At 42.1% G+C, this 25,938-nt stretch overlaps 2 protein-coding genes and 1 long non-coding RNA gene across 4 annotated transcripts in view; 2 read left to right on the forward strand and 1 right to left on the reverse strand.

Moving 5' to 3' along the window:
• The window catches only part of Dab2 (DAB adaptor protein 2), a 52,740-nt gene extending 46,913 nt beyond the window's left edge, over positions 1-5,827 (forward strand). For both annotated transcript variants that reach the window (NM_024159.3, NM_001439417.1), the window contains 4 exons: positions 1,486-2,121; positions 2,598-2,704; positions 3,194-3,265; positions 3,893-5,827. In NM_024159.3, the coding sequence (NP_077073.1) occupies positions 1,486-2,121; positions 2,598-2,704; positions 3,194-3,256 (806 nt within the window). In that variant the 3' untranslated portion in view covers positions 3,257-3,265; positions 3,893-5,827. The remainder of the gene's footprint in view (positions 1-1,485; positions 2,122-2,597; positions 2,705-3,193; positions 3,266-3,892) is intronic.
• A 5,617-nt stretch (positions 5,828-11,444) lies between these two features.
• Positions 11,445-25,938, forward strand: part of C9 (complement C9) — a 48,271-nt gene continuing 33,777 nt past the window's right edge. Inside the window, 4 exon segments of the mRNA NM_057146.2 lie at positions 11,445-11,578; positions 22,229-22,322; positions 22,941-23,085; positions 23,363-23,510. Of these exon segments, the coding sequence (NP_476487.2) occupies positions 11,457-11,578; positions 22,229-22,322; positions 22,941-23,085; positions 23,363-23,510 (509 nt within the window). The 5' untranslated portion in view covers positions 11,445-11,456.
• LOC120100732 (uncharacterized) lies at positions 14,319-14,953 on the reverse strand. The gene is made up of 2 exons (XR_015674162.1): positions 14,896-14,953; positions 14,319-14,597 (listed from the first exon to the last, which is right to left on the reverse strand). It is a non-coding gene; the product is annotated as an uncharacterized LOC120100732 (long non-coding RNA).

Here is a 25,938-nt window from a genome sequence, read left to right on the forward strand (position 1 = left end):
TGTTTCTAGCTAGTTGCCAGCAATTCATGACAGTAAAAGAATCAATTGCCAAAAGATTGAGAGAGAGAGAGAGAGAGAGAGAGAGAGAGAGAGAGAGAGAGAGAGAGATCTCCTAAACCCCACTTTAAAGTTCTCCTCATTCTGGAAAATAAAAAGTGAACCCACAGCAACCAATCTCTCCTATCCCCAGTTTGAAGCCTTTTCTCATTGAAGAAGTTGAAATGGATCTTGAATGAATGCAGTGCTTTAACCCTCAGAACAAGGAGGTTTCAAGAGCACAACAGCAGCCTCCGTGACTGAGGACGGGGCTGGACTGCGGTTCGGTTTGGTTCGAGGGATGCTTTGTGCTTTGGTCTTGCTGCATGGTGATGTTTCACTGATTCGTTAATGCACTTGGGTAGAGAGAGCAGAGAGAATGTCCTGTGTGTCAGAACAGGATGCGCGCTGTGAATCTGTCTAAAGAACAGAGGTGGGAGAGGCCTGGTTCTCACAAAGTATCTACGTCCTGGAGATCATGACAGGGAGGCAAGCCCTGGAGATAATATTCCCTGACTCGGGTCACCATTCCCCAGGAACGGGCTCTGCTTTCTGCTGCTTTTTCTCCTCCACATTTCTTATAACTGCTCTGCCCTAACTTCTGGCAAAGCATAGTGAGCGACACACAGCAGGAAGCACTTTTATTTGAAACAGTGCTTCCAGGATAATAGCCTTTCCTCCATTTTTATATGTAAAAGGCTAAAACCACTAGCCTCAACTAAATTTCATCTTTCCTTTATATAGCTGTGTCAGCTCTGGTAGTGTTAAAAAGTGGGAAGTCTTGGAAACAGGAGAGATGCTTTTTTGGAGGCCCCCATGTCCATCCATGACAGCTGGTTTCCATAAGTCCTCAGCAGGAACCAGCTGTTAAATGTAAATACAAAATAAAGACTGGGCATAGGGGATTATCTTAATTGACTACTTAATAGTCATTGTAATTTGCATATTTAAATCTGTCCGCTTGACAAATCAGTTCTTGCTCTGGGCAGGTCCTAGTCCACTTTGCAAATTCTATTCAGGGCACATCAATACATGTTTGATAAATATTTTTGTCTTTCATGATTGGGACCTTATGGGGGGTGTTACTCTTCTTAAGAAGGAAAGTAAAAAGGACTGGAAGAAAGAATATGCACCAGGCATTTGAAGGCTAGCTAGACACTGCTGAGGAGTTCAGCTTCTGAGGGATTTAATGTTTCTTAGCCAGCTCCAAACCTTCATAAAGTGTTTTGCCTTTGGAGTGCTCTACAAATACGCCTAGAAAATCATGCTTTTTTGAGAATTTAAGAATCCTTGTCAAAGAGGTGAATACAGCCCAAGTATGTTATACGGATCTTTGAAAATGCCACAATTAAACCCATTATTTTATACAATTAGCTCGTTATCATAAAAATAAAAAAGAATCCTCTTCCAACTTGTCTCCTGATAACTTCTTTCTCCCCCTTCCTTCAGGTACTGTCCCAGTAACACCCCCCCAAGCAGGACCTTGGACACCTGTTGTCTTCACTCCTTCTACAACTGTGGTCCCAGGAGCCATAATAAGTGGCCAGCCTTCCGGTTTTGGTCAGCCACTCGTCTTTGGTACAACCCCAGCAGTGCAAGTTTGGAATCAGCCTTCATCATTTGCAACTGCAGCTTCCCCTCCACCCCCGGCAGTTTGGTGTCCTACCACATCTGTGGCACCCAACACTTGGTCATCCACAAGTCCCCTGGGGAATCCTTTTCAGAGTAGTAATATCTTTCCACCTTCCACCATATCCACTCAGTCCTTTCCTCAGCCTATGATGTCCTCTGTTCTGGTCACACCTCCCCAACCACCTCCCCGAAATGGCCCACTAAAGGACACTCTTAGTGATGCCTTCACTGGCTTAGACCCACTTGGGGATAAAGAGGTCAAGGAAGTGAAAGAAATGTTTAAGGACTTCCAGCTGCGGCAGCCACCTCTTGTACCCTCGAGGAAGGGGGAGACACCTTCCTCTGGGACCTCAAGCGCCTTCTCCAGTTACTTCAACAATAAAGTTGGCATTCCTCAGGAGCATGTAGACCATGATGATTTTGATGCCAATCAACTGTTGAACAAGATTAATGGTAAGTTTGCTCAATTACCTGCCAATTAACATTTCAGCCTTCATACAGTCGCTTGGGGAGCTCAGAGGAACCTTCTATGTTCATCAATAGTCTTATCTCCTGCTGCTTCTGGCATTCAGGACCAGGGAGATAATTTAACCATTCACCTTAGAGCCCTTAGTCAATCCCAGGGACTGGCCCAATACTGCCCTCTAGTGGCTATTCTCAAAAGGGCCTCCAAGAGCTACAGAAGCATGGATTGTGACTTCTGGAGTGTTGAATGATAATCTAACCCATATACAAGGAAAGACTTGTGAGCATCTTCCATTTCAGATAAAGCTTTCTGTTCTGTAATGAATAGACAGAATCCAGGTATATGTGGTGAGTGCTAGCTCACTGGTGTAAAAAACTAGGTTTCAAAGCTAAGCCTGCCAGGGAACATGTGCCACATGCAAGCGAAGCTTGTCTACTAACTACTTGGGATCTTTGCCTTCCAGAACCACCAAAGCCAGCCCCCAGACAAGGTGTCCTCTCGGGTACCAAATCTGCTGACAATTCACTCGAGAACCCTTTCTCTAAAGGGTTCAGCTCAACAAACCCCTCCGTAAGTATCAAATCCTAGAAGCACACGCCACATCCACTTATAGCTTCCTGAATCTACCTTTGCTATACATTAATTCTTTGATGAGAGTGCCTGTTTGGGTATGATGTGTTCTTAGGAAACTTCACAGAGTAGACATCCCATCAAGCTGGGGTGAGATTATGTTTCACAGGCACTGTCACCCCCTGAACTTGAGGAATAATACCATCAAAACCATTCCTTTGTGCTCCACTTACTCTGTCTTATGGAAACACAATGGGAGAAACTGAATCAAAATAGTCTCCTAAAAACTGTCTTAATCTCCCATTGATCGTTCATCGAAAACAATTCTTTCAAGTTGAGGGTGACAAATGCAATTCTCCCAAGCCTTGACTTTGAACAAACAGTGTTTGTCTGATTGACTCATCATCTGATGCTTAAAGGAAACTGAAGTTCTATCATGTGTACTGTTATGGCTGTAATAGTGTTTGTTCTATTGGCTTCATCTCTTAGGTGGTCTCTCAGCCTGCATCTTCTGATGCCCACAGGAGCCCTTTTGGAAATCCTTTTGCCTAACTTCTTTCTGTAAGTGGAAGAGTGGGTGGATGGTGAGAGATGGTGATGGAGAAGGGAAAGTGTGAGATTTTATGTTTAGGATTTTTGAAGAGGCTAAGTATGTGTAATTTAAGAGCAATAGACATGGAAATCAATACTCTGATAATTTAATAATAAATTATTTAAAAACTAATTTTTACAAACAATAGTCTAGCTAGAATATATAAATTTTTAGCTTGTGTTGTTGATACTTCAGTTCTATATGGAAACAAATTCAATACAACACATATTTTTAACCTTTTAGGGTTTTTGTCTGTTTGTTTGTTTTAATTTTTGTGACAAGGTTTCACTTATCTGTAATTGGCCTCAAGTTCTCTCTGTAATGGGGAACGACCTTGTTCTGATCTTCCTCCCTCCACCTCCTAAGTGCTAGGATTACAGACCTGGACCACCATACCCTGTTTTCTGTAGTCCAGGCCTTCTGAATGTTGAGGTCATCAATAGGTGCTATCATAGCTGGTGTATATTACTGCCTCGTTCAATCTTCAGATCAGCTCTGGGATATAGTATCACTAAGGTCTGAAAATAATAGTTTAATGTGTCAAAGATTGATAGTCAACCCCAAAATTCTAATCATTCTTTTCCATGTTTCTCTAGGAAGTTGTAATGCTGACTGACTATCCAGATGAGCAAAAGGCTGGCTTTGGTCAAGGATTAAGCAGATAGCCAGAAACGTGCTGACCTCTGTCCTTGCTCCAGCTTTGATGTATTACCTGTTACCCTACTTGTCTTTGCCTCATGTACTTGTAAAAAGCCTTTCACTCTCTCTAGGCTAAAGCTACACTGAAACAATGGCTTTACATAAATTAAACTCCTAAGCTCTCTAGCTCCAATATAAATGAAGTAGCTTCCCTACCAAATCCTTGTCTGTCGTGCTCCTAGAACCTTCCAGAATATTCTCCGTTTTACCCTCAATTTGGGAGGTGTGGCCACCTTTACCCTTAATATCACACTGCCTTGAGTAAATGTCCAAATCCTTGTAGCTCTCAAGGTCATTTGTGATTCCTGGTGTGCATCATAAATCTAAACATTAATATTAACATTAATAGGAAAGCAAGACACCTTGCTTCCCATTCCCACTCAGACAAGTTTTTTTATGATAAAATGAAAGCAAGACTAACTTCTCGAATCCACCCAAGGACCATTTCGAGATGGTCTTTCTCAGCTAATTGCATCATTTACCAATCCTACTCCAAGTGGTGTTTACATTTGACTTGAAAAGGAGAAAGGTCTAACTCAAAACATAAGGCATTATTCAAAGCTAATAAAACAATTTCTCCCTGGGGCCCCACATTGTTTTCATTCCAGACACTTTGCAGCTGTTTGACCCTGATGATATTATGCCCTACATTTTCCTTGAAGATTCTGATTTTATTTCATGTGATTCTTTTTTCTCAATAAAGATGATTATTGTGTGCATTACTAAACAAACAAACAAAAAAAAGAAAGAAAAGTATAATTTCTCTTTATTCTGGTTATTTCTCCCAGGACCTAGGCTATCCCATTTTTAATCTCTTGCTGGCTATTTTAAACGAGGGGAAAGCATTGTTTATCTCTTCCTGTCTTTCTCTTTCAGTCCATTTTGCTCCTGGGATTATATAAACAATACGTCCCTTTTACCAGGAACAGATTTTTTCACAGTGACTCACAAATCTGAAGGGCACACACCCACTCCAAGCATTATTAGTCCAGGGGTCAGACTTCTGGAAGGTGCACTATCTTCATCCTCCCTATGGCTTGGGGGACCATTCTCTCAGACTGAAGTTTCATAGAGCAATTTAACACAGTAGAGGAACTGGACTCTGCTCAGCAATGAAGGACTATATTCTGAAAGCTAAATATGACTGCCAAACGCACTGGGTCCTTACTGGATGTCATGCCAGGCCTTTATCAAGCAACTGGAAAACTTTCTTGAAGCCACAATCATGGACAAGTATTTGGAGTTATCATTGAAAAATCTGCAATATTTTCCTCATAACCTTGGAAGCCTACGCAGTACATTTTCATTTTCAGGCCTTTTGCTGTACAGGACTGAAGGGTTTGTTCCTGACAAGTTGTGTTTTCTTTAGCTTCTGTTGAGTATTTTTTTAATGTTATCTCTTGACCCAAAATGCTCAGGTTCTCATGGGTGTTAGTACAATCTTACCTTTCGCTGAAGAGAATGACTGCTCAGGTTGTAAACAAGGAGCTAGCCTTCTGAGCCTCTGTTGATTAGCCCCAAGTAATCCAAGCTGAAGTAATGTGGGCTTCTGTTTAATGATAATCGTTAATTATCTATGATATATGTTTCTTTTTCCTGTCTGACTTCCTACTCAGTCATTATAAACACAGACTTGAAATCATACTTTAAAATTCCAAATGCCTAAAGATGTGCTAAACTGGAGGTAACTCTTCTATTGAAAAAAATAGTCGAATTTTTGAAAGTGATGATCAGCCACACGACTGTTTTGTACGTACTTGTCTTCTTGTGCACTTTTCTGTATGCGAATAAAGCTAGAAATTTACTCATTCAATAAACTGGAATGACAAAAATCTCGTGTCGCTGTTAGCTCATTCTCATATTTGACTCCTGCTTTTGAATTGATTATTGCAAGGTATAAAATGCATCAGGTAGAAGGAGAGAAACTGCTAATGATACACGTCTTGGGTTGTCACAATGATAAGAGAAAGTGGAAATCTGTGATATAAAAACACAAGTTAATGTCCAGCCTCTTTCAATGTCAGTCCCTCTCATGCCCATAGCACACATTCCCTGTCTGTGACTTTAAAGGACTTGGTAGATAGGAGTTGCTCCAGATCCTGTCAGATGATGGCCACTGGACGGTATTGGTTCATGCCTTTTGTCTTTTGCTTCTCTTATTCAGTCATGTTTTGACCCCACACAACAAACATGTAGGGGGTCAGTCTGGGTGGGTACTAGCCACTTCAAGGACCTTCAGTGACACACAGGCACGTCAGTGGTCAGCTAAATACACTCTCTGTCATAGTACTCTTGTTTACATTTGGGAATCTCATTTCAACAAGGCCTGGGACAAATCCTAAAGCAGGTTCTAGAAAATACAAAAGACTGAATGTCAAACCTAACAACTCTAAAGATAAGCTACCGGGGAGGAGCCATCTTTTTTGGTGCACACTGTCATGAGATGTTTGGTTCTCTTTCCGTGTGGCTCAATATGTAAGCACGTGCGGAGGGTTAACTACTGCTCATGTCTAAGAAGTCATCATGTAGATGCAGTAAGAACCGCTGTGGGACAAAAAGGTGTGTGCTTACTGAAGTAGCCCTAAAAAGTGGGAATAAATCTATCCCATACACTCTTTAGTAGACATGGTATTTCTACCTATCCCGAAAGTTTTATATTTTGTGAGAACCCTAGAGCTTCATTTAAGCATCAAATGTATCTAAGCAAAGAGTTGAATGTTAGCAGCCAGACAACCCTAAGGTTTCTTACACGAATGCAACAGAAAGAGAAAAGGTGAGGGTTTTCTTAAGGTAACACCTCTCTTTGGGGAAGTAGTTAGAAAACAATAGTTCCGCTCTATATAACCCAATGAGAGAACTCAGTAACCATCACCGCTCATGTGAGGTTGGTCTCCAGGTTTTAAAATGTGGTGTGTTTTCCTACTGCTGTACTTCAGTCTCTTCTCCCTCAACTTCAGACCCTCCCATCAAGCCAGCAGCGTTGCTCTGTCTTCCTGTGCTGAAAGCAGGGTGGGAAATGACTGGGCATAGCCAACTCAGGAATGTGGCTGACCCTGGAATTACCTGATGAGTGAGGACTCTGACCCCAGTGCCTGGCATTTGCTCAAAATAAAGTCTTTGGCTGAAAGATGGGGGTTGCCCACAAGTGCCTGGTAAATATTTAAGCTATCACCATTTAATGAGATTGCTCAACAACAGATCCCCTAATGTGTTCTGGGAAATGGCATGTTTTTAACTAATTCTTTTCCACTAAAAATAACCAGAACTCATGTCCTAAATCTATCTGACACACATGGATATGAACAAAGCCATACACTAGCAGCAGATCTGTTAACATGTCCTCATTACAGTGACACCGATGGACCCGGGCCAACCACTTGTCATCTTACTTCACGAGTACCCCAGATAGTTTGACCTTGCCTTGCTGGAGTAGTATGCCCAGTTACAAACAAACTTCCACCTTAGACAGAAGTCACGAGGACTCGTCTCTACAGAGAACACACTGTGGGCTTCTCAGTAACCAAGAAGCTTGCAATAGGTAAAGGGGAAACAAACAAACAAAAGACAAATTATGAAAGTCTTCATGACTATATTTTCCTTATAGGGCTGTTTATATAGGTGTATATCAATCCTCCCTCAGGTCAAGTATTTACAATGGTTGACTTCAGTTATTAGCTTAGCTTCTTGTTGTTGTTGTTGCTGTTGTTGTTTTAAGAAGAATAGGGTAAAGGGTAACCCAAGTCCGCTGGAGTAGAGTCACAGAGATGTTTAGAGTATGTTTAAGTACCTCTGTCCCTTTTATTTCCTGAGTACTACGGACATTTTCACTTACAGTCTGGGAGGTGAGGGTATTAGACATAGGAGATAAAAGGGAGGGAAAGGAAGAGACTGGAGAGGTAGACCTGACAGTTGCCTCCTGCTTCCTTCACTGACCTAAGAGATTGGTTTGGGACACAAGTGGGTAGGACATGACAAAGCTAGAAACTGGAGAAGATATCTGTTTTAATAAGAGAGTAAACACTCTGGGAGCTGGGTGGCAATTCTCAACCTCCATCGGGGATGACGGGCTACAGGAATGGAAAAGTGCACAGAAGCTACAGGAATAGCATCTTGACCTCAGGGCCAGGGTCGTCAAGGGGGAAAGTAATTTTCACACACACCCCCACACACATGTAAACACACAAATGCACATACACACATGCATACACACAGGCAAACACACACACACACACACATACACACACACACCTGTGTGAATGTATGTATATAATCAGTTGCCACTTTGAAGGATCTATCTTTAAAATAAGAAGCAGATTCTGGGAAAGGGGGTTCAATGTGCCACACTCTGAGATGCCTTCATCTGAAGGAATGAACATTCTTAAGAGAAAATAAAATAATTAGCGAGAACAAGCCGGCTCGCTGAAGTGTGAGCGTCTGTGTGATAATAAGGGAAGATGAACCGACAACAAAGGAACAGAATGCAGTTCTTGACGGACAGAGTTGAGGGAAGCTGACTTTAATGTACAAAATGCAGCCCTATGGCTCTGTAGTCGTTCATTCATCTGTTAATTCCTGTTGCTCACAGGTGTGCTACATTTGTTAGGCCTTGAGAACCACAACACACAGGCGTACCTAAAACCTGAACTTCATGGTGGCCCCAGGTTCTCTGTATTCAGTGATTTGATCCACCCCACCTTATCCCAGGCAAGTGCTGCAAGGGAAGGAGAAGAGTTTGAGAGGTCAGTGAGGGGGGTCGCTGAGGAGAAGCTTTAGAATGAACCAAGGATCCCCAACCTGAGATTCCTGGGCATTCAAGAGAGCCCATTATTACCAATAAAAAGTTCTTTGAAAAGAACTGTCTTATATACCCTTAAAAGTACCAAATGGAAATGACCCTGAACCACATTCTTTTTTTCCACATTAGGAAAAACACAACAACAAAAGAAAAACGAAACAAGAACAAGAACAAAACCTCTTCATGCTCCTGGTCAGAGTCTCTACCATTCCAAATGGGCAAAGGAAAGGTGTTATATTATTATGTGAAAGTATAATTCAGCAACATGAGATTTAAGAAAAAGAAAAAGTAAATTTTTACTGATAGAAAACCAAGAGGTGTCTTCAAGGCAGAAACCCCTAGAACTAAGAATGGGCCAGTTTGCTGCCTTCCACTGGGGTCCTGTGCTAGAGCGAGCAGATGGGGTAGTCAGCTACACAGAGCACCACGGAAACAGCATGAGCTGATTAAAATATTAACGGCAGCACTCAAAAGAGTGGTGGGAAAACCTACACACTACGCGCCTCACGCTTGGATGGGATGAGCAGATAGTAGACCTCCATATCCAGCATTTCTTCAGCTCCGTGATAGAGCCATCGAGAATTAAATGTTTTGGCCTCTACAGAGGAGCCGGCATGTTGTAAAGTTCCCACTTTCACCTCTGGTGGCTTTTGTGTGTTATCCCAATAAAGATGCTGTTTTTGCTCCTCCAGCTTAATTCATCCTCACCCTCTCTTTCTCCAAGATACACACAAAGCACAAGCCTCACTTGCAAACGTGTCAGATACATGATAGAAGTCAGGAGCCTAGAAGAGTTAAAGACAGGGTAAAAGTAAAAGCCATGTTATTCATAGAGTGTATACATTATAGAGTATACAGTATCAACTTGTAGAACTGTTATTATATTCTATTCATACTGTTGCATTGTGTAGCCTGATGATTAAATTAAGTAGCAATTTAGAATATCCTCCCATCCCAACTAAAATGTCCTTCCCTCCACTCCTCAAGACAGTCTCCCAGGAGAAAGGTGATTCTGCCATGTCCAATTGTGACAACTTACCAAATGAAAGACTCACAGCCTAATCAACTATCATCATCTCAGTAACATAAAACAGTGTCCCGTGCTAACTTAGTTCATGTCCTTGGGTCCAAAGACATCCTGAGAGTATCCACAGAGACCAAAGAAGAGTCTCGCATGTACTGTGACAAAGCCGGCAGAACTGGACTGAGTCCAGATGCCACTCACATGTCACTATCTAAGGTGAATGGAAAGTGTCCCTGTGGCATGGATTCCCTCAATGACATAGCTGTGACTTTTAAGAATCAGTCTCATTACCTGATGATTCTGTATGGCTTAAATGTCAAGCAAGCCCGTGGTCTCCACAACAAGCCGAGAAGTCAGTGGAATTAGTTCAACTAGTTCTCAAGCTTTGCATGGGAAAAGGAAGAGTATTAAGAAAAGGCGGAGATTAGAGACTTTAACATCAGTGGCACGGGTAATATGGTCCTAAACTAACCAAACAGCTCTGTCATCTCACCAACCAGACATCTGTTTTACCTTTGCTAACGTTTGGGATTTGCTCTGTTGTAATTAATAATTTTCTGTGAATATCTTGTAAGAACTGTGCTGTGAAGCCATGCAGTGTTGAAAGCCTGAGATCTCTGCCCTTGGGAAATGCAGACCAACCCGGAGTTCATCGTCATTCTCAGCTGTGCCATGGGAAGGTCTGAGGCAAACCTGTCTCCACGAAACAAAACTGTTAGGAATGGCCGGATGTGCATTCATACCTGTAACTGCAGTAATTGGGTTTAGGCAGAAGGGCTGCAGCAAGTTTCAGGCTAGCCTGAACTGCCTTGTCGGACCCTGCCCCAGACAAACAACACAATAAATAAGAGTAGTGTCATGAGACATCATAAAGTCATAAAACATTACCCACCTCTCTGCTCTCCCCACCCCCCACCCCATTGTGTATGCTAAGTCCCAACCCTGGCCACACATGGAAAGATTTGAGAAGCCCCGCCCGTTAAATTTGAGTGAGATAGAAAGTGAAAGACTTCCATGTTTGCAACATCCACAGGTCATTCTCTGGTGCAACCAATGTTCTCAGAAAGGTCGCATGGTCCACATTCTTCAGTGCTTCCAGAACCTCTCCCTCTCCAAGGCCCTGGAAAATGTGGAGATGTCCGGCAAGCAGCATTCTTCGTGGCAGGGAAATTCCTACCTTTTTGGTAGCTATTGCTAAAGCCTTGTGGCACTTACTTTGTATTTTTCAGAAGAATATACATATAAAAAAGATACATATGTCCCCACCTAAGCCTTGACTTTCATCCTGCTGTTTCTGTAGTTATTCTGAACCTAGGCCTCTATGAGACTATTCCATAGGCCTCTCCCATAAATTATGCCTCTCTTAATCTGCCCTTCCAGAATCTCCCAAGAAAAGAACTGCTAGGAATTTGTTTGATCTGATTGGGTTGCTTTTAGCTTGCTTTTTTTTTTTTTTTTTTTTTTTTTTTTTTTAGTTTATTGCACAATGACACTTTGTCAATAAGGGAAACTAGCAGCCAGGAATTACAATAAATGACTCTCTATTCGTTGGACTTTGGTACTTAGGTAGCACGAACTAACACAAACAAAACCCTGAACATATATGAGCAATTATTATTCCCTGTCCTTTGGTTGCAAAGAAATGCTTCTCAGGACTCCAGGGCTGCCTAGGAGGAGCGGCATGGCCTCAGGCGTGACCATCACCCTAGCCATTGCAATCTTTGCCTTGGAGATCAATGCACAGGCCCCAGAGCCCACTCCCCGGTGAGTCTGTGACTTGTCTATCTCTGGAATTCTACTGTGGAATCTGCTGTCTCAGGGTCCAGGGCTTAACAGCAAAGTAGGTACAATAAAGGTTAAGCTAAACAGTGATGTATAAAATCCCCAGGATTTAAACTTTCTAAACAAGTGTACTCATGCTTCTGGGACTTTGTTCTAAAGAAGGAACTGAAATGTCAATACTAAGATATTCTCTTTAAATATTTAGAATAGGGTGGGGAGGGGGGATTGTCGCCAGTTTGTGACAAATCAGTATTGATCAGTGTCTATAGGCTGAGAAGTTTCCAACAAAGGTAGTAAATCTTTCTGTCCTTTATCTCAAAACCTAATACTTTTTAACTGTTGGCTGTGTGGCCCTTTGGCCCCACATTAAGCAAAGGTTAACTACTTGTCTTGTCTTCTTTTCTGTGACATCCCATTCTGTGGCCCACGTTTTGTGTTCTGGGTCTCAGGGTCTACTTGTTCTAACCAAGAACTGTCAGGGTGCAGTTTCAATGGTTTCTTCCAGCACTGCCTCTCTATTTCCTTCTTATCTGATCCTACTTGGGGTTGCAAAACCCATAAGGTATGGTTTGCATATGGTATAAGGGTGTCCCCAAGGTTGCATGTACTGGAAACTCAGTCCCCTGTGGCAGCAGAAAGAGGTGGTGTAGCCCTTAAGGAGTAGAAGGTCTCAGGATTCCTCAGTCGTAAATGGACCGACTCTGAGGAATGGGCCAAGCCTAGCAGGAGTGGCTCCTAGCAGGTATCTGGCTAGGCTGTTCCTCCAACCCGAGTCTCCTTACACACCTGACCCTTCTGAATGCAGAAACTTCCCATTTTGCTTCTAGTGACCATGTTATGATACAATCCTGGAAATTCTCCTCAGATACCTAGGCGATGCTGTTTGAGATTTGTAGTCACTTGTGAAGAGAGTAAAATTCTCTCCTGCACACATCACCCCCATCAGGCATTCTGTGTCAGCAACAGAAAGCAGAGTGTGACGCCAAACACACCCAGCAAATAAACCCACAAGACAGTAAAAGCCCCCTGTACATCGCTGCACCCAGGACTGCTAGAGATCACACCTGCTGGAGGCTGTCCCTTCCTACCATGTAAACATCACGGGAGAAGACGCACACCCATGTGGTCCAATTCAGCTTGTTCTCTAAGGGCCGAACAGAAAATTGCCCTGATGCCAACACAAGCCTGGACGCCGTTCCTCTGTCTGCATTAATCTTGTCCTGTGTCCTATTCCCCTAAGTTTAACAAAAGTCTATTGACTTAGCTAGCCAGCTTATGCCACCTTTGCCTGCCTTCTGGCTGAGGTAGAGGCGAATCGGTCTGGACTCCACCCACCAAACGTGGGTTGTGATTCATTTTCCAGGATAGGACTCTCAGAAGAGATCCGCTCAGACCCACATGAGCTCTGGGATGAGTGCTCGGCCAGGTTTCCCTCCCATCTCCTCTCCTCCTCTGCGGACAATACCTAAGCATTATCTCTCTGTTCAGAAAATAGTTTCACCTTCCCGGTATCTTAACTCAGAAGGTCTGTGTGCAAAGACTGTTACTGAAGGCAGCTTTGGCATTCTTGTAATTAACCTGACCCTCTCTTAAGGTATTTATAAAAAAAATTAAACAGCTCAAATTTCTGGACGGAGGCTCAAACCAGAAAGGCTGTGGGACGACCGCAGTTGCTTTGAGGTTCCCACCTCCTGGGTCTGGTCATACTCATGTTCCAGGCAGGGGCAGGGAGACCCCTGGCTGGCCCCAGATCCTGGCATTCGCATTCTCCAGTTTAACTGAGCTTCCTGCACTTCCACAAACATGCCCTTCAGCATGTGCCAGAACGGTCCCACCCGGAACGCTCTGTGCTGTGCCCTTTAAGACGAAGGGTTCAGAGACTCCAGGCGCTACATGAGACCATGTACTTGAACAACACAGCAGCAATATTTCAAATGGTTTCTGAGCATGTATTTTCTTCAGACGTCCATAGCTCACAACAAGCCACCATTGTCTATCAGCATTGAGGTCAAACCACCTTTGGAAGCTGCCCAGGCTGGAATGAACGACTCAGAGTCTCTGTACGTTGGTTCCCTGATCCATAAGACACTGATTGTGGTTGGTTCCTGTGGCTGCCAATGCAAAGTCCAAAAATTAATTGTTTTAAACAAGCTATCTGTTTCCCCGCCTGGAGGCTGGAGGTCTGACATCAAGATGTTGAGAAAGCCAAAATCACTCTGTCACTCTGGGGTCAATCTCAGGTCTTCACGGTTGCACAGCAAGCGTTTTACCTACCAAGTCATCTCCCCAGGCTCCAGATTTCTCCTTTCTGCACGGACACCAGGTGTACTGGGCTGGGGCCTACTTCCATTAAACCCATTTTAACTCAATCACCTCTACCCCGATCCTATTTACAAATAAATTCACATGCTCAGGGACCAACCAGGTCTCGGAACCTCAGAGTATCGTTCTTTTTTGCAAGGGATCACAGTTCAGTCCATACACTTATGACGACAGAATTCATCTGGTAGTGTTTTCATGTGAATGTTAAGTTACCACATGTGTGATGTATTTCAAGCTTCTGCCTCAGGCATGTAGAAAGAATTCAATAAGCAACATCAGGTATTAGTGTGTGTGTGTGTGTGTGTGTGTGTGTGTGTGTGTAATGATTTCACTGTTTTTTGTTGTTGTTGTTGTTGTTGTTGTTGTTGTTTATTTGGTTAGGGTTTTTTTGGGGGGTTGGTTTTATTTTTTGTTTTTTTTTTTGTTTTTTTGTTTTTGTTTTTGTTTTTGGCTTTCAAACCATTCTTTGTTCAGGATTGGAGTTACAGTAGCTTTGGGGGGATATCACAAGGTTCAGTGGGACTTTGACAACAGTAAATTGTGGGTATTTCTAAATTTCACCACAAGATGAGTTCCCAGGAGAACAGGTCCTGGGGAAATCATCATCTCAGATATTCCTTTGGTCCTTTGGGTCCTGATGTGTAGCAGGTCCTCAGTAAATGCTCTCATATACCGGGTCCTTGAGAAGACATAAAATAAGTGTTGTAAACTCAGAGATGTGCCTTAAGATGTTAACTCTGGGCGTTTTATTATCTTTTTTTTAATCTTCATGAACTATGTGAATTTAGCATACAGTCCCAATTAGCTGAGATTTCCCCACAGCTAAAGATTCCTCCTACAGCAAATGCCTTCCTGCTTGGACCGAAGTTCTGGAAACTTCTCTCCCGGTGGGAAGACAGGACCCTCCTTTAATGCATTTCTGGCCCGGAGTTAGATCCCCTGTGTGCTGGTGTGCACAGCTTTGATCTGGGGCTCACCTTCCCAGCTGAGACTGAAAGACTGCGACATGGGCTGTCCTTGATAGGCCCTCCATCTGAGGGCCCAGAACGTCCCAGCAAACAGCTCTGCTCTGCCTAATAATAGCTTAGCAGGATGACAGGCAGGCGGTGAGCCCTGTCCACAGGCAGTCCTCAAGCTACAGAAGATTATCTGCTGAGTGAGTCAGAGGGGCTGGCAAGGCAGTGTTGGGCTAGGAGGGTGGAAGAGAGGCAGAGTTATTTGAGGTCACCGGTCTCCTGTCCTAATATTTATGCAGTGTGCTTATTCAATAACACTCTGTTTGCATAACCTTTTAGTCTCCCCCACTAATTCCTCAGAGTCCTGCTTTTACCATGCATTCGGGTAGCCAGACACCTGACAAAGTGAGGACAAAATAACCAGGGACTGGTGCGATGTTCGGTTTATTTTTTGTGCCATTTGGCATCATGTCCCTTTGCAAGCTGGCTGTAGATTCAGGCAAGAATTATGTTGTCCAATTGACGCACCGTATAAAAAATAAGTTGTACTCTCTACATCTCAAAGTGTCTACAAATATCTTAAGGCTATTTCATCCAGAAATCACTGAGCAAGCTCAGCTTATCTCAAAGACGATTTGTGTTGAGGGCGGAAGCAAACAGAAGCAGCAGAACCGATCGGCACTAAACCAAGTGCAGCTGTTCTAACTGGGCGATTCTGAACCAGTAAGTTTGACTCGGGATAAGCAATGTCCTTCTCCATTTGTATTTCCTGTCAGCAAATCATAATAAGTGACACTTATCACCCAAAGTCAAAATAAAATGCTTACATGGAAGTGACCTTAGAAAGGAGTATTATAAAGCCTACCATGGGTAAGCACTCGATGCCAAACCGGAAGACCTCAATTGGTTCACCAGGACCAAATGGTAGAAGAAAACAACTGAGCCATAGAAGCTGTCTTCTGACCGTCATGTGCACACTGTGGCAATCTTGCCCCTCTATAAATAAACAGACAGGGGTCTGTCTAAAACTTGACATAAGAGAAATAAAAGTTAACAACACTAATTTGAAGTTTAAGTATAAGATTTTTTTTGTTGTTGTTGTTTTATTAAAACCACTTGAAGTTCATAACCTGAATTGGGCTCCTGATGCTCAGTATTTACCAATGTGACTATATTTGTTGCATTAAAAAATATATCATTACATGAACATGTGGTTAAAAGCAAGGCTCTATCTGATATGACTAGTGTCTTTAAAAAGAGTAAATTTGAACACAGACAGAAGGAAGGCTGCATGAACATACAGGGGAGTCCAGTCCCAAAGGATACAACTTCAATACATTGCCCACACCTCAGGGTCAGGGATCACTGAAGAACAGGGGCAGAAAAGATTGCAAGAGCAAAAGGAACAGGTAGTTGGCTGAGAGACTGTGTCTCTTAAGAACATCAGAAGTTACACCCATAAAGTCTCACCAACATGACTGCCTAAACAAGGACACCAATAGACATGCTGGAGAGCATGAGGGAGTGCTCATGTGGCCTTAAACCTGCACAAGGATCTGTACGCAACAAGAGAATGCTGAGAGTGGGAGAAATAGTCTTACCCCGGGAAGAATGCATTAATTGTTTACTCAAAAACAGTCAGCCCTGAAAACAGACATACAAGTAACATTATACAGATTGAGCATGTTACATGTATTTATATGTATGTATGTATGTATGTATGTATGTATGTATGTAACAACAATTACTAAAAGAGACCATGAGTTTAAAAGGGAGCAAGGAGGAATGCATGGGATGGTTTGGAAAGAGGAAAGGGAAGGGAGAAATTATGTAATTATAATTTCAAAAAATAAAAGAAATAATTAATCAAAAGAGATACAAGGAAGCGAATATGACAATCTGCCATCCAGAAGACAATGAGTGGTACCTCAGCAGAGACCAGCCCCACTTTACCTGCTTTCAGATTTTCCTTCTCTAGAATTGTTGGGGGGGGGGAGATTAAATTTCTATTGTTTGATTGATCCAAGCAAATTACTACACAAAGTCTAAGACCTAAAGAGGGGTGTAAGTACTGTGCCCAGGGCAAGCATGTGGTCTTCAAACATCTTCCTTTGGGGATAGGATGTGTTCTTGAAGGAATTAATTCAAATCACAGTCCAGAAGGGCAAAGGTAGAGATCAGGTGCTTTGTACAAAGTCCAAACTGTGAGTTAAACCGTGAAAATGGAAGGAGTCCTTAAGTAAACTGTTGAGAAAGGGATGAGGACGTGCATACACGGTCAACATGAGGCCAGGACCACTCTAGCAAGGTTTAGTCACCAGTGTATGGGCAGATGAGCAGTCCCAGTCACTGGCCAGGATCAAGTTTTACCCAATCAAAAATTATAATTCTCTTTGTAGTATTTCAGTGGGCATGGCTTCCCAAGCATGATTCTCTACTATGCGCCATAGCACGCAGCTGAGAGATCTCAGAGTGCTGGCCTATAGGGTGGTTTCAGAAATCAAACCCTCGGGGAGATGCTGGGACAAAATGCTAACATGTTCACCTAAGTGAGTGATTAGATAAGGAATGAGTGAATAGATAAGGAACTGATTATCATGTTTCAGGCAACAAGATGTTGAAAGGGATCATGGAGTTGTAAAAAAAGACAAACCCTAATGTAATTTAGGAAACCAGTGATAGGCCAGTTCAGTGACATATTTAAGCCAATGTTAACCTCAGGTCTGGGTGATGTGGCCAGAATGAGCACTCCCACACTATGATAATTTCACACTCTCAGTTAGCATGGATTTCCACCAGATTGTCAAGAAGTATTTTCAAACATTACTTGAACACGAGAATCATCTGACTGGCCTTTTAAAACATGGTTTTGAAAACCTAAAGCTCATTTCTGGAGAAATTGAGCTAATCTATGTGATTGATGTAAATAGATTTACTTATTCATTCATTTATTCATTTATTGTGATACTGGGAAGCTGAACTTGGAAGCTTGTTCTTGCTAGTAAAACACTCTACCATTGAATCAGATCTCTACTACAACTTTGGGGGTGTTGTCCTTCTGTTTCCAGGAAGAACTGTTTTGCCTGTACATGTGTCTATGTACCTCCTGTATGCCTGGGGACCTCTAAGACCAGAAGAGGGCATCCAATCCCCTAAAAGTGGAATCACAGATGGTTGCAAGCCATCCTTGGGTGCTGGGAATTGGACTAGGGTTATCTGAAAGGACAACTGCTCAAAACCATTAAACCATCTATCAATTCCCCCAAATTACTATCTTTAATAGCTCAAGATTATAAAGTTTAGTCAGTTACAGGACACAAAGTATATCAGCCACTGCTAGTTCGGACCCTTCTGTTCCAATGAAGCCTTAATGGAGAACTTCTAGCAGAAAATTTCTCAAAACATACACGCATACTTCAGCTTATTGGAAAGGAGGTTCTGCTATGAGTTTTTGCATATGAGTTACATACTTTTAGACTGTAATTCCAGAAGATGAGGGCTAATCCTGGTCCAGGATGGATTGACCAATTTAAAAAAGTGGTTGGTTACCCCCGTACCATTTGTGCCACTATCACGCCTCTGGATGCTTCTGATCAGGCAAGTTATTACTGTAGCTCACAATGTTCATTACCTGATGAGACTGGTGTTACATACAAAATACCTTCCAGGGATACAAATGCTAATCACTAAAGGAAGCACCAGTTGAGTACTAGCTAGATTTCTCCACATTGTCTCACATAAGTATGTTATGTTTTTTGGCAGTAGAGCCTTACTATCAAGTTGTGAAGAGTGACCAAGTGCTTCAGCCACAGCCTGGACTTTTTGAGTGGGGGGCTGTCTATGAAATCCCATTGGTCAATAACTCGAAATATATAACCCATTTCTAGTACTGACTGCTTTTTTTTTGATAGTGTATGATGTCCACTTGAGGTAGTGTCTTTCTATTATAGGGTAAGTCCACTTAGATTCCTTTGATATAATGTATATATTTTAGGAATCTTCTGCAGTAGGTTCCCTTATCACTTTTTCAAAAGGACTTTTGGGTAATTATTACTCTACTCTTCCATTTTCAGAGCCTCTTTTAGGCCTTGGGTTTCTCTGGCCTCCTTTTTCTTTATTCCTCACTGAACAATTCTCCTTCTAAGATCCCATGGTACTAGAATGATTCCACTAAAAAGCAAAGAATTGTGTCTGCAAAGTGTCCTTTGCTGGGTAAATAACAATATTCATACAGTCCAAGGATTTTAAACATCTCTGGGAGTGATTCTCCACACTGTATTAGAAGACTTAAGCCTTGTCACATATGTAGTCTTTCTAACTATTAGACAATTTTCAGTAGGAGCAGGATAACATTAAATTCTAAAAAAATCCTTCTGGATTCCATATGCAAACTAAGTCAGAAAGAAATTATCAGAGTCAGCTAGAAGAGATGTTATGTTAGTGTAGACCAGAAGAACATCTGGAAGATATTAGGAAGTAAGGATGAATTGGAACACCATTTACAAGACTGCCAACAACAGGTTTCAATGCTCGATTAGATGTAGAGATGAGGAGGGGGAATAGAGAATTAGACAAGTAACACCCAGTTTCTGGCTAGGATAACTCATAAATGAAAGAGCAGTCCTGAAAGAAAAGGAAAATAATGAATTCATTTGGGAAAACATTGAGGTCAATGGGCCATGAAGATGTCCAAGTCCAGATGTAGAATTGAGAATTAGATTCCAAAGTTTAAACTTCAGGAGAGATGTCTGGACAGCACGTTTATCTCTGTCTGGGCGTCATTAGCACACATGTGGAAACCATGGATCTGAGAGGGGAGAGGAGGGCAGAAAAGGAGAGTGGAAAGGCAGAGAGAGGGGAATCTAATGACAGCACCTCAGTGAATACATAGCACTTCAAAGACTAACGAGGAGGAGGAGGATCCTACAAAGGAGAGTGGAGCAATCTAAAACAGCAGAGAAAAGATCTGAGAAAAGGGGGTCCAGGGTTGCCCAGTGTACGAAAAATTGGTGGAATGTTTGATCCTAAAAGAGACATTTATATAATGTATGTCATAGATCATGGGATATTGGAGAAGAAGGAAGAAAGAATGTTAAAAAAAAAAGAGCCATAGCATGGGGAGATGTCCAGCAAAAATATGGTTTTGGACATATTACATGACACGAACTCACTACAGCTGTTGATATGTGCACAAACCCTGAACAAAACTGGGTACATCCTTATGGATGGGACATGCCCTTCTCTGGAGGACTGTTGGCTGTTAATGGCTTCTGAGGGAGAGAGAGAGTTATGGTTTTTTTTCAGAAGTGTAGCCAGTGATAAGTTATGTACATTCCAGAAAATAACCTTTCACCCACATTAAATTAAATTAGGTCTAATTATTAAATCAATGAATAAAATTAATTAGAAATTAATAACATTGGATAAATTAATCATGAAATTAAATGAAAGCAACTTTAACTAAACTGAGTAGATCACACCCAAAAGAAGGACTGACTGTGAGGAAGAGTTTCTGCAGGAGAAGGAGAATGAGAGAACGGAAGAAAAGAGCCAAAGAGACCTCAGATCATCATCCACAACCATGAAACTGCAAAGGAATTAAAAATAGGATAAAAGAAAATACTGAACAATTGTCTTAAAAAGCAACAGTGGTCAATTTTCATAGATGGTGAGAGCCAGTAAGATAAGGACTGAGGGGAGGAGAGTGAACCACGTGACAGTCGTCTCAGGAGCAAGCGCAGAATGCACGGGCAAGAGTTGGAAAATGGTTGGTGGGTAAGAAGGTAGATAGGAGGAGCGCAGGCTACTTTTTCAAGGAATTTCAGGGGGAAAAATGAGTGAAGGCTCATTTTGAAATGGCTCGAGGAACATGGAGGGCTGAAGGATGAGAGACTTACTGGGAAAAAGAGACATAAAGATATTTATTGCGATCTTTAGAATAATGTGTTAGCATGCAGAGCAGGAGAGAGATGACGTAGCTGGCAGAAACTGAGGAGTGTGGGGAGGGGGATTCGTCTGTTCATTTATTGGCTTACTTAATATAATATGTTACAGTACAGTTGGAGGTAGATGATTATGAGGAAGAGTTTAAAACGGAAGCCACACCCAGCTAATCAGCTACAAATTGGAGCTGAGCTCTACAACATTCTTATGGAAGGATTGAACCTACCTGGACCTCCTCCTGGTGCAAAAATTTTGATAGAAGCCCAGACTAGGAAAGAAGATGTAAAACACCTGTAGGATTCCTGTTGGATAGCTTCCATTTGGTTTTGCTTTGTCTCTTTCTTATCATTTAATAGGTTAAGTGCCCAAGATGAGGCTTCGATGAAAAGAGACACCAAGGGTAAACCAAGGGAACAGCCACAGTTCAGAACTAGAATTCCTGAGAAATAAGACTAAGAAATAAAGGCACTGTGCCTAGGGATGGGAGGGAATCTGGAAGCGCTAAAACACATGATGCTAAAACTCAAAAAGATCTTGAGGAAGTCTTGATGTGGACTGTGAGGCAGGTAAACATCTATTTTTAAACAGAGGTGTGGAATTCAGGCAGAGGTGGGGGTGCTGATTTACGAGGCGTTTGCTACGGGAATGGCTGGACTGGCCAGCTTAAATTTGCAAGGGAACTGGGCAACTCCAGGCTTTCCGAGCCTCTCAGAGGTAAGTGAGATGCACAAAGAAAGTGAAAGAACATTTCCAGTTCCAATGAATCCATCGCATACTTGTAAAGAGATGAGTGTATGTCAAATACCTGTCAGAATCAACCTTGGTTGTCTTCACCGCCATTCGCCACGCTTATTACTGCTGTTGTTGATAAGCCAGACTTAAACAAAAGAATGAATTGAAAACACAAAACACTATATCCCCAAGGGTCATGGAAGACACAGTAAAGAGTGTGGGTGGGCTGGGGAGATGAATCAGTTGGTAAAATGAACATATGCGTGAAGACCTGGGTTCAGATCCCCAGGCCACTACTGAGAGCCAGTTATGGTAGGGTACATCTGTATGTCAACTGGGGTAGAGGAAGAGATAGAAACAGATAGATCCCCAGGCTGGCTATCCTGTCCAGCTAAATCCAGGAGCTTGAGATCCAGTGAGAGACCATGTCTTAAAGAATAAGCAGAGAATGACTAAGACTTCTGTAAACCTCTTACCTCAACTGCATGCACACACATGTGCATATGCATACACACAGACACATTCATAAACATGTATATACACAAATGCATATATATATATCATACATACTATGTACGTGTGTGTGTGTGTGTGTGTGTTATGGATTTTTAGAAGGCTTCTGGGAAAGAGGTGTACGAGATGGTCATTTTAAACTGATACCTTTTAATCTTCGTTATAGGGAAGAGCCATCAGCAGACGCCCTCCTACCAATAGACTGCAGAATGAGCACATGGAGTCAGTGGTCACAGTGTGATCCTTGCCTCAAACAAAGGGTAAGTATTTGAATCCGTCCAACCTAGGTCCTCAATTGAAAACTGGTCCCTTCAGGGAAATGGCCGTGAGGTAGGGACCCCCAGGAGCAAATTCCAGTCCAGAAAGAGGTAACGAATGAATTGAACCTGACCAAGTGAGCTGCATGTTCCACAGGAGACTGGGTAAGTGTTGATACTTTACTCCACAATCTAGAAGGCAGAGCACTATCATTAAGTGAGGTCAAAGACAGTGCCTTCCATCTCTCTCTTAAATCTTAAAGTCATTTGGGTGTAAGGGGTGCAGTGGTGTGTGTGTGTATGGCTTTATTCCAGTGGTTCTTCACCTGTGGGTCATGATCCCTGTGGGGTTGTATGACCCCTTCATAGGAGTCACCTGAGACCATCAGAAAACACAGATATTTACACGACAGCTCATCATAGCAGCAAAATTAGTTATGAAGTAGCAATGAAAATAATTATGCTTGGAGGTTACCACGACATGCAGAACTATGTTAAAGGATCATAGCTTTGGGAAGATTGAGAACCACTGTTTTAGACCATAATCCACTTTTTCATTAGGATATAGAATATTTTCAGCTGCTTTTATTTTTGTTTGTTTGTTTGTCTCTTTGTTTACAGTTTCGCTCAAGAAGCATTGAAGTCTTTGGACAGTTTCAGGGGAAAAGCTGTGCTGATGCTTTGGGAGACAGACAACATTGTGAACCCACTCAGGAGTGTGAAGAGGTACAGGAAAACTGTGGGAATGACTTTCAGTGTGAAACAGGTAAGCTGAGGCTGCAGGTGCTCTCTCTGGACCTCTGTCTACACTTGTGAGTGAAAACACATTAGCATATGTTCATAGGTAGACGTATTCCCAAGTGCAATGACTCCTCAACAAGGGCTAGCTATGTCAGTTGTATAACAAGGGCTAGCTATGTCATCTATGGAACGAAGTCAAGTCTTTCTAGCTACTCACTTCCAAAGCTAATGTGCCCATGCTGACTTCAGCAAAAGAGGAAATTTAGCATTACAAACAGCATGTTCCTTGATTTTGACTGCAGGCAGGTGCATAAAGAGGAAACTTCTGTGTAATGGTGACAACGACTGTGGAGATTTTTCTGATGAGAGTGACTGTGAAAGTGACCCACGCCTCCCGTGCCGTGACCGAGTGGTAGAAGAATCAGAACTGGGACGAACAGCAGGCTATGGGTTTGTATCTCACTTGGGTCTTTCACGTGAAAAGGATTGAAAGGGTCTCCAATTCATTTGTCAAACGGAAGCTACCACAGAAAGGCTTATACAAACCATACAGCTGATACTTTCTTCTGTATTCTTTGGTTGGCCTTGGGGTGACATTTGAGGCTCCCAGAATATTTAGTTAGTGTGTAAGGATACCCTCTGGCCTCAGTAGAGGTCTGTTGGATGAGTTTCACTGTTGGTGAATAGGAGATGGTGCACCTCATGTACAAACATCAGGAAGACCACAGCAACAGACATGACATGTCAACGTTTAGAATTAAATGACTCATGGCAAGTATGCCAAGTCCACTGAAGCATCAAAATTCCCAGCATGGCTAACTTTCATTGGAATGTTTCTTGAACTGATACCTAAATGTAAGTTCTAGGGAAGTTCAAGCATTAAAGAGTTGGGCTAGAAGAAATGGGCTCAAAGACTAGGTTATGATGCCCGTGGGTAATAGGGTTTGGGGCTCCATTGTGGAAGGTTGACAGGCAACTTGTTCTCCACACAAAATGAAGGGGCTCTGGGCTATGAGATCTAAAATAGGTCTAGGAGTTTAGGATGTAGGACTATATAGAGCAGAGAGGATTCTGTGGACATCTGTGCTCCAGGAATTGGGAAGGTGACAGATCTGAGGTCCAGTTCTTGTCCATTCCAGTTTCAAGGCATTCTAGGGACAGTCCCACATTGACAGTGATGCTGAGGTCAAAAAGCTCTGCACTGAGGACTGGTTCCTCCATATTGGATTTGGCTGAAAGTAAAGATGTCTTCTCTCTGAGGTCAGAGGAAACATCCATTTAATGAACGTAAGAGCAAAATTCCAGGATACCAAGCATCAAGCACAAGATAAATGTTTCACACATCATTTCTTTACTTCATAAAATCTTACCCAAATGGCTTTCAAATATTACCCACAGTGTCTTTGGCCCTTAGCTTAAAAGCTGTGTTTATGACTCAAATGGACAGTCTTAGGCCAGGAATCTTAGTAAATGGCAGATAACAGTAAAGAGTTGTCCAAAACCCTTCTAACCATGGGCTTAAATTATCCTAAACCCCTTCTGCATCTTTTCTCAGGGGAGAAAAAGTTTTATCTCTAATCTCAATGAAAGAACTTGAAACAGGGAATCACATATGTTATTTATTCTCACTCAATGCAAATTTATAGTTGTCTAAGGGGAAAAGAATACAGAAATGTTGGCCTGCTTAACTGAAGAAAAAAACCAGTCATTCATAATCTATTGGTTTCCTTTGTTCAGGGAAAAGAAAAATGTGTAACTTGGCATTTGCAGGCAAGTTTCCTAAGGAAGCATCCTAGAGAACTGGCAAAAGACCCTTAGGACCTCATACTTTAATACAGTCAGGGGTGGTGCTGGGGAAAATCATGAGGCTGAGCCATCAAGGCTGAGGAAGGGGCCCAGCTATGGGAAAGATTTGCTGCAGACATGGAAAATGAGGTAGGTCCTTTCAGAATCTGTCCATCAACAGTTTTTATTGAATTCCCATAATGACAAGCAAAAACCCATAGCAAATTTAGTCTTTCTAAAAGCTACCACTGTCATTTGCATAATACCTTGAATTTTTCATAATCCCTTTGTACATTCCAGCTCTACAGATTGTTGTAATGATCCTGTGACCTTGTCAGAGGATCATTTTATATTCATTTTGTGCATAAGAACTAAATAAAATAATTTAAGCCATTTGAGGAGTGTTTTGGAGAACTAGAGCCAAGTTTCTCTGTGTCACATAAAATGTATTTTCCTAAGCACTATGCTTTACCCTTCTCCTTCTCACCACACCCACCCCTATTATTCTCTACTCTGCTTCATAGCCCTAAAGTCAATGCCCTGTCTGCAAAGTAAAACCTCTAAAAACTAAGATTGCAAAAATGATAGTTCATGGGCTGGTGAGATGGCTTAGTGGGTAAAAGCCCTCGCCACTGAGGCTGACATTCTAGGTTTGTCATTGTAGGAGCTCCACTTCTACAGGTTGTCCTCTGATCTCCATATTTGCTCCATGACACCTGCATCCCACCCACATGTGCACACAGACTAAACAAATAAATGTAATAAGAGATACAATTCCCTAAGTAACTATTTGTTTTTATGTCTATAAATTCAATACTTGAAAGACTGAGGCATGAGGATCATGGGTTCAAAGGTAGCTTTGACTACACAGCAAGACCCCATTTCTCTGTCTCTGTCTGTCTGTCTGTCTGTCTGTCTCTCTTCCATATGTGTGTGTAGCAGATAGAGTATAGATATAAACAGTAAAATACTTATAATCAGTTAATCAGGCATTAAAATCTAAAAATTTTAAGATAATATATTTTGTTATATGATAACTTCAATTCTATGAATTTTGGGTATTTATAATAAACCTTCACTAGTCTCACATGGC

The sequence above is a fragment of the Rattus norvegicus genome, chromosome 2 (assembly GCF_021556685.1).
Source record: "Rattus norvegicus strain SHRSP/BbbUtx chromosome 2, alternate assembly SHRSP_T2T, whole genome shotgun sequence".
Lineage (NCBI taxonomy): Eukaryota > Metazoa > Chordata > Mammalia > Rodentia > Muridae > Rattus > Rattus norvegicus.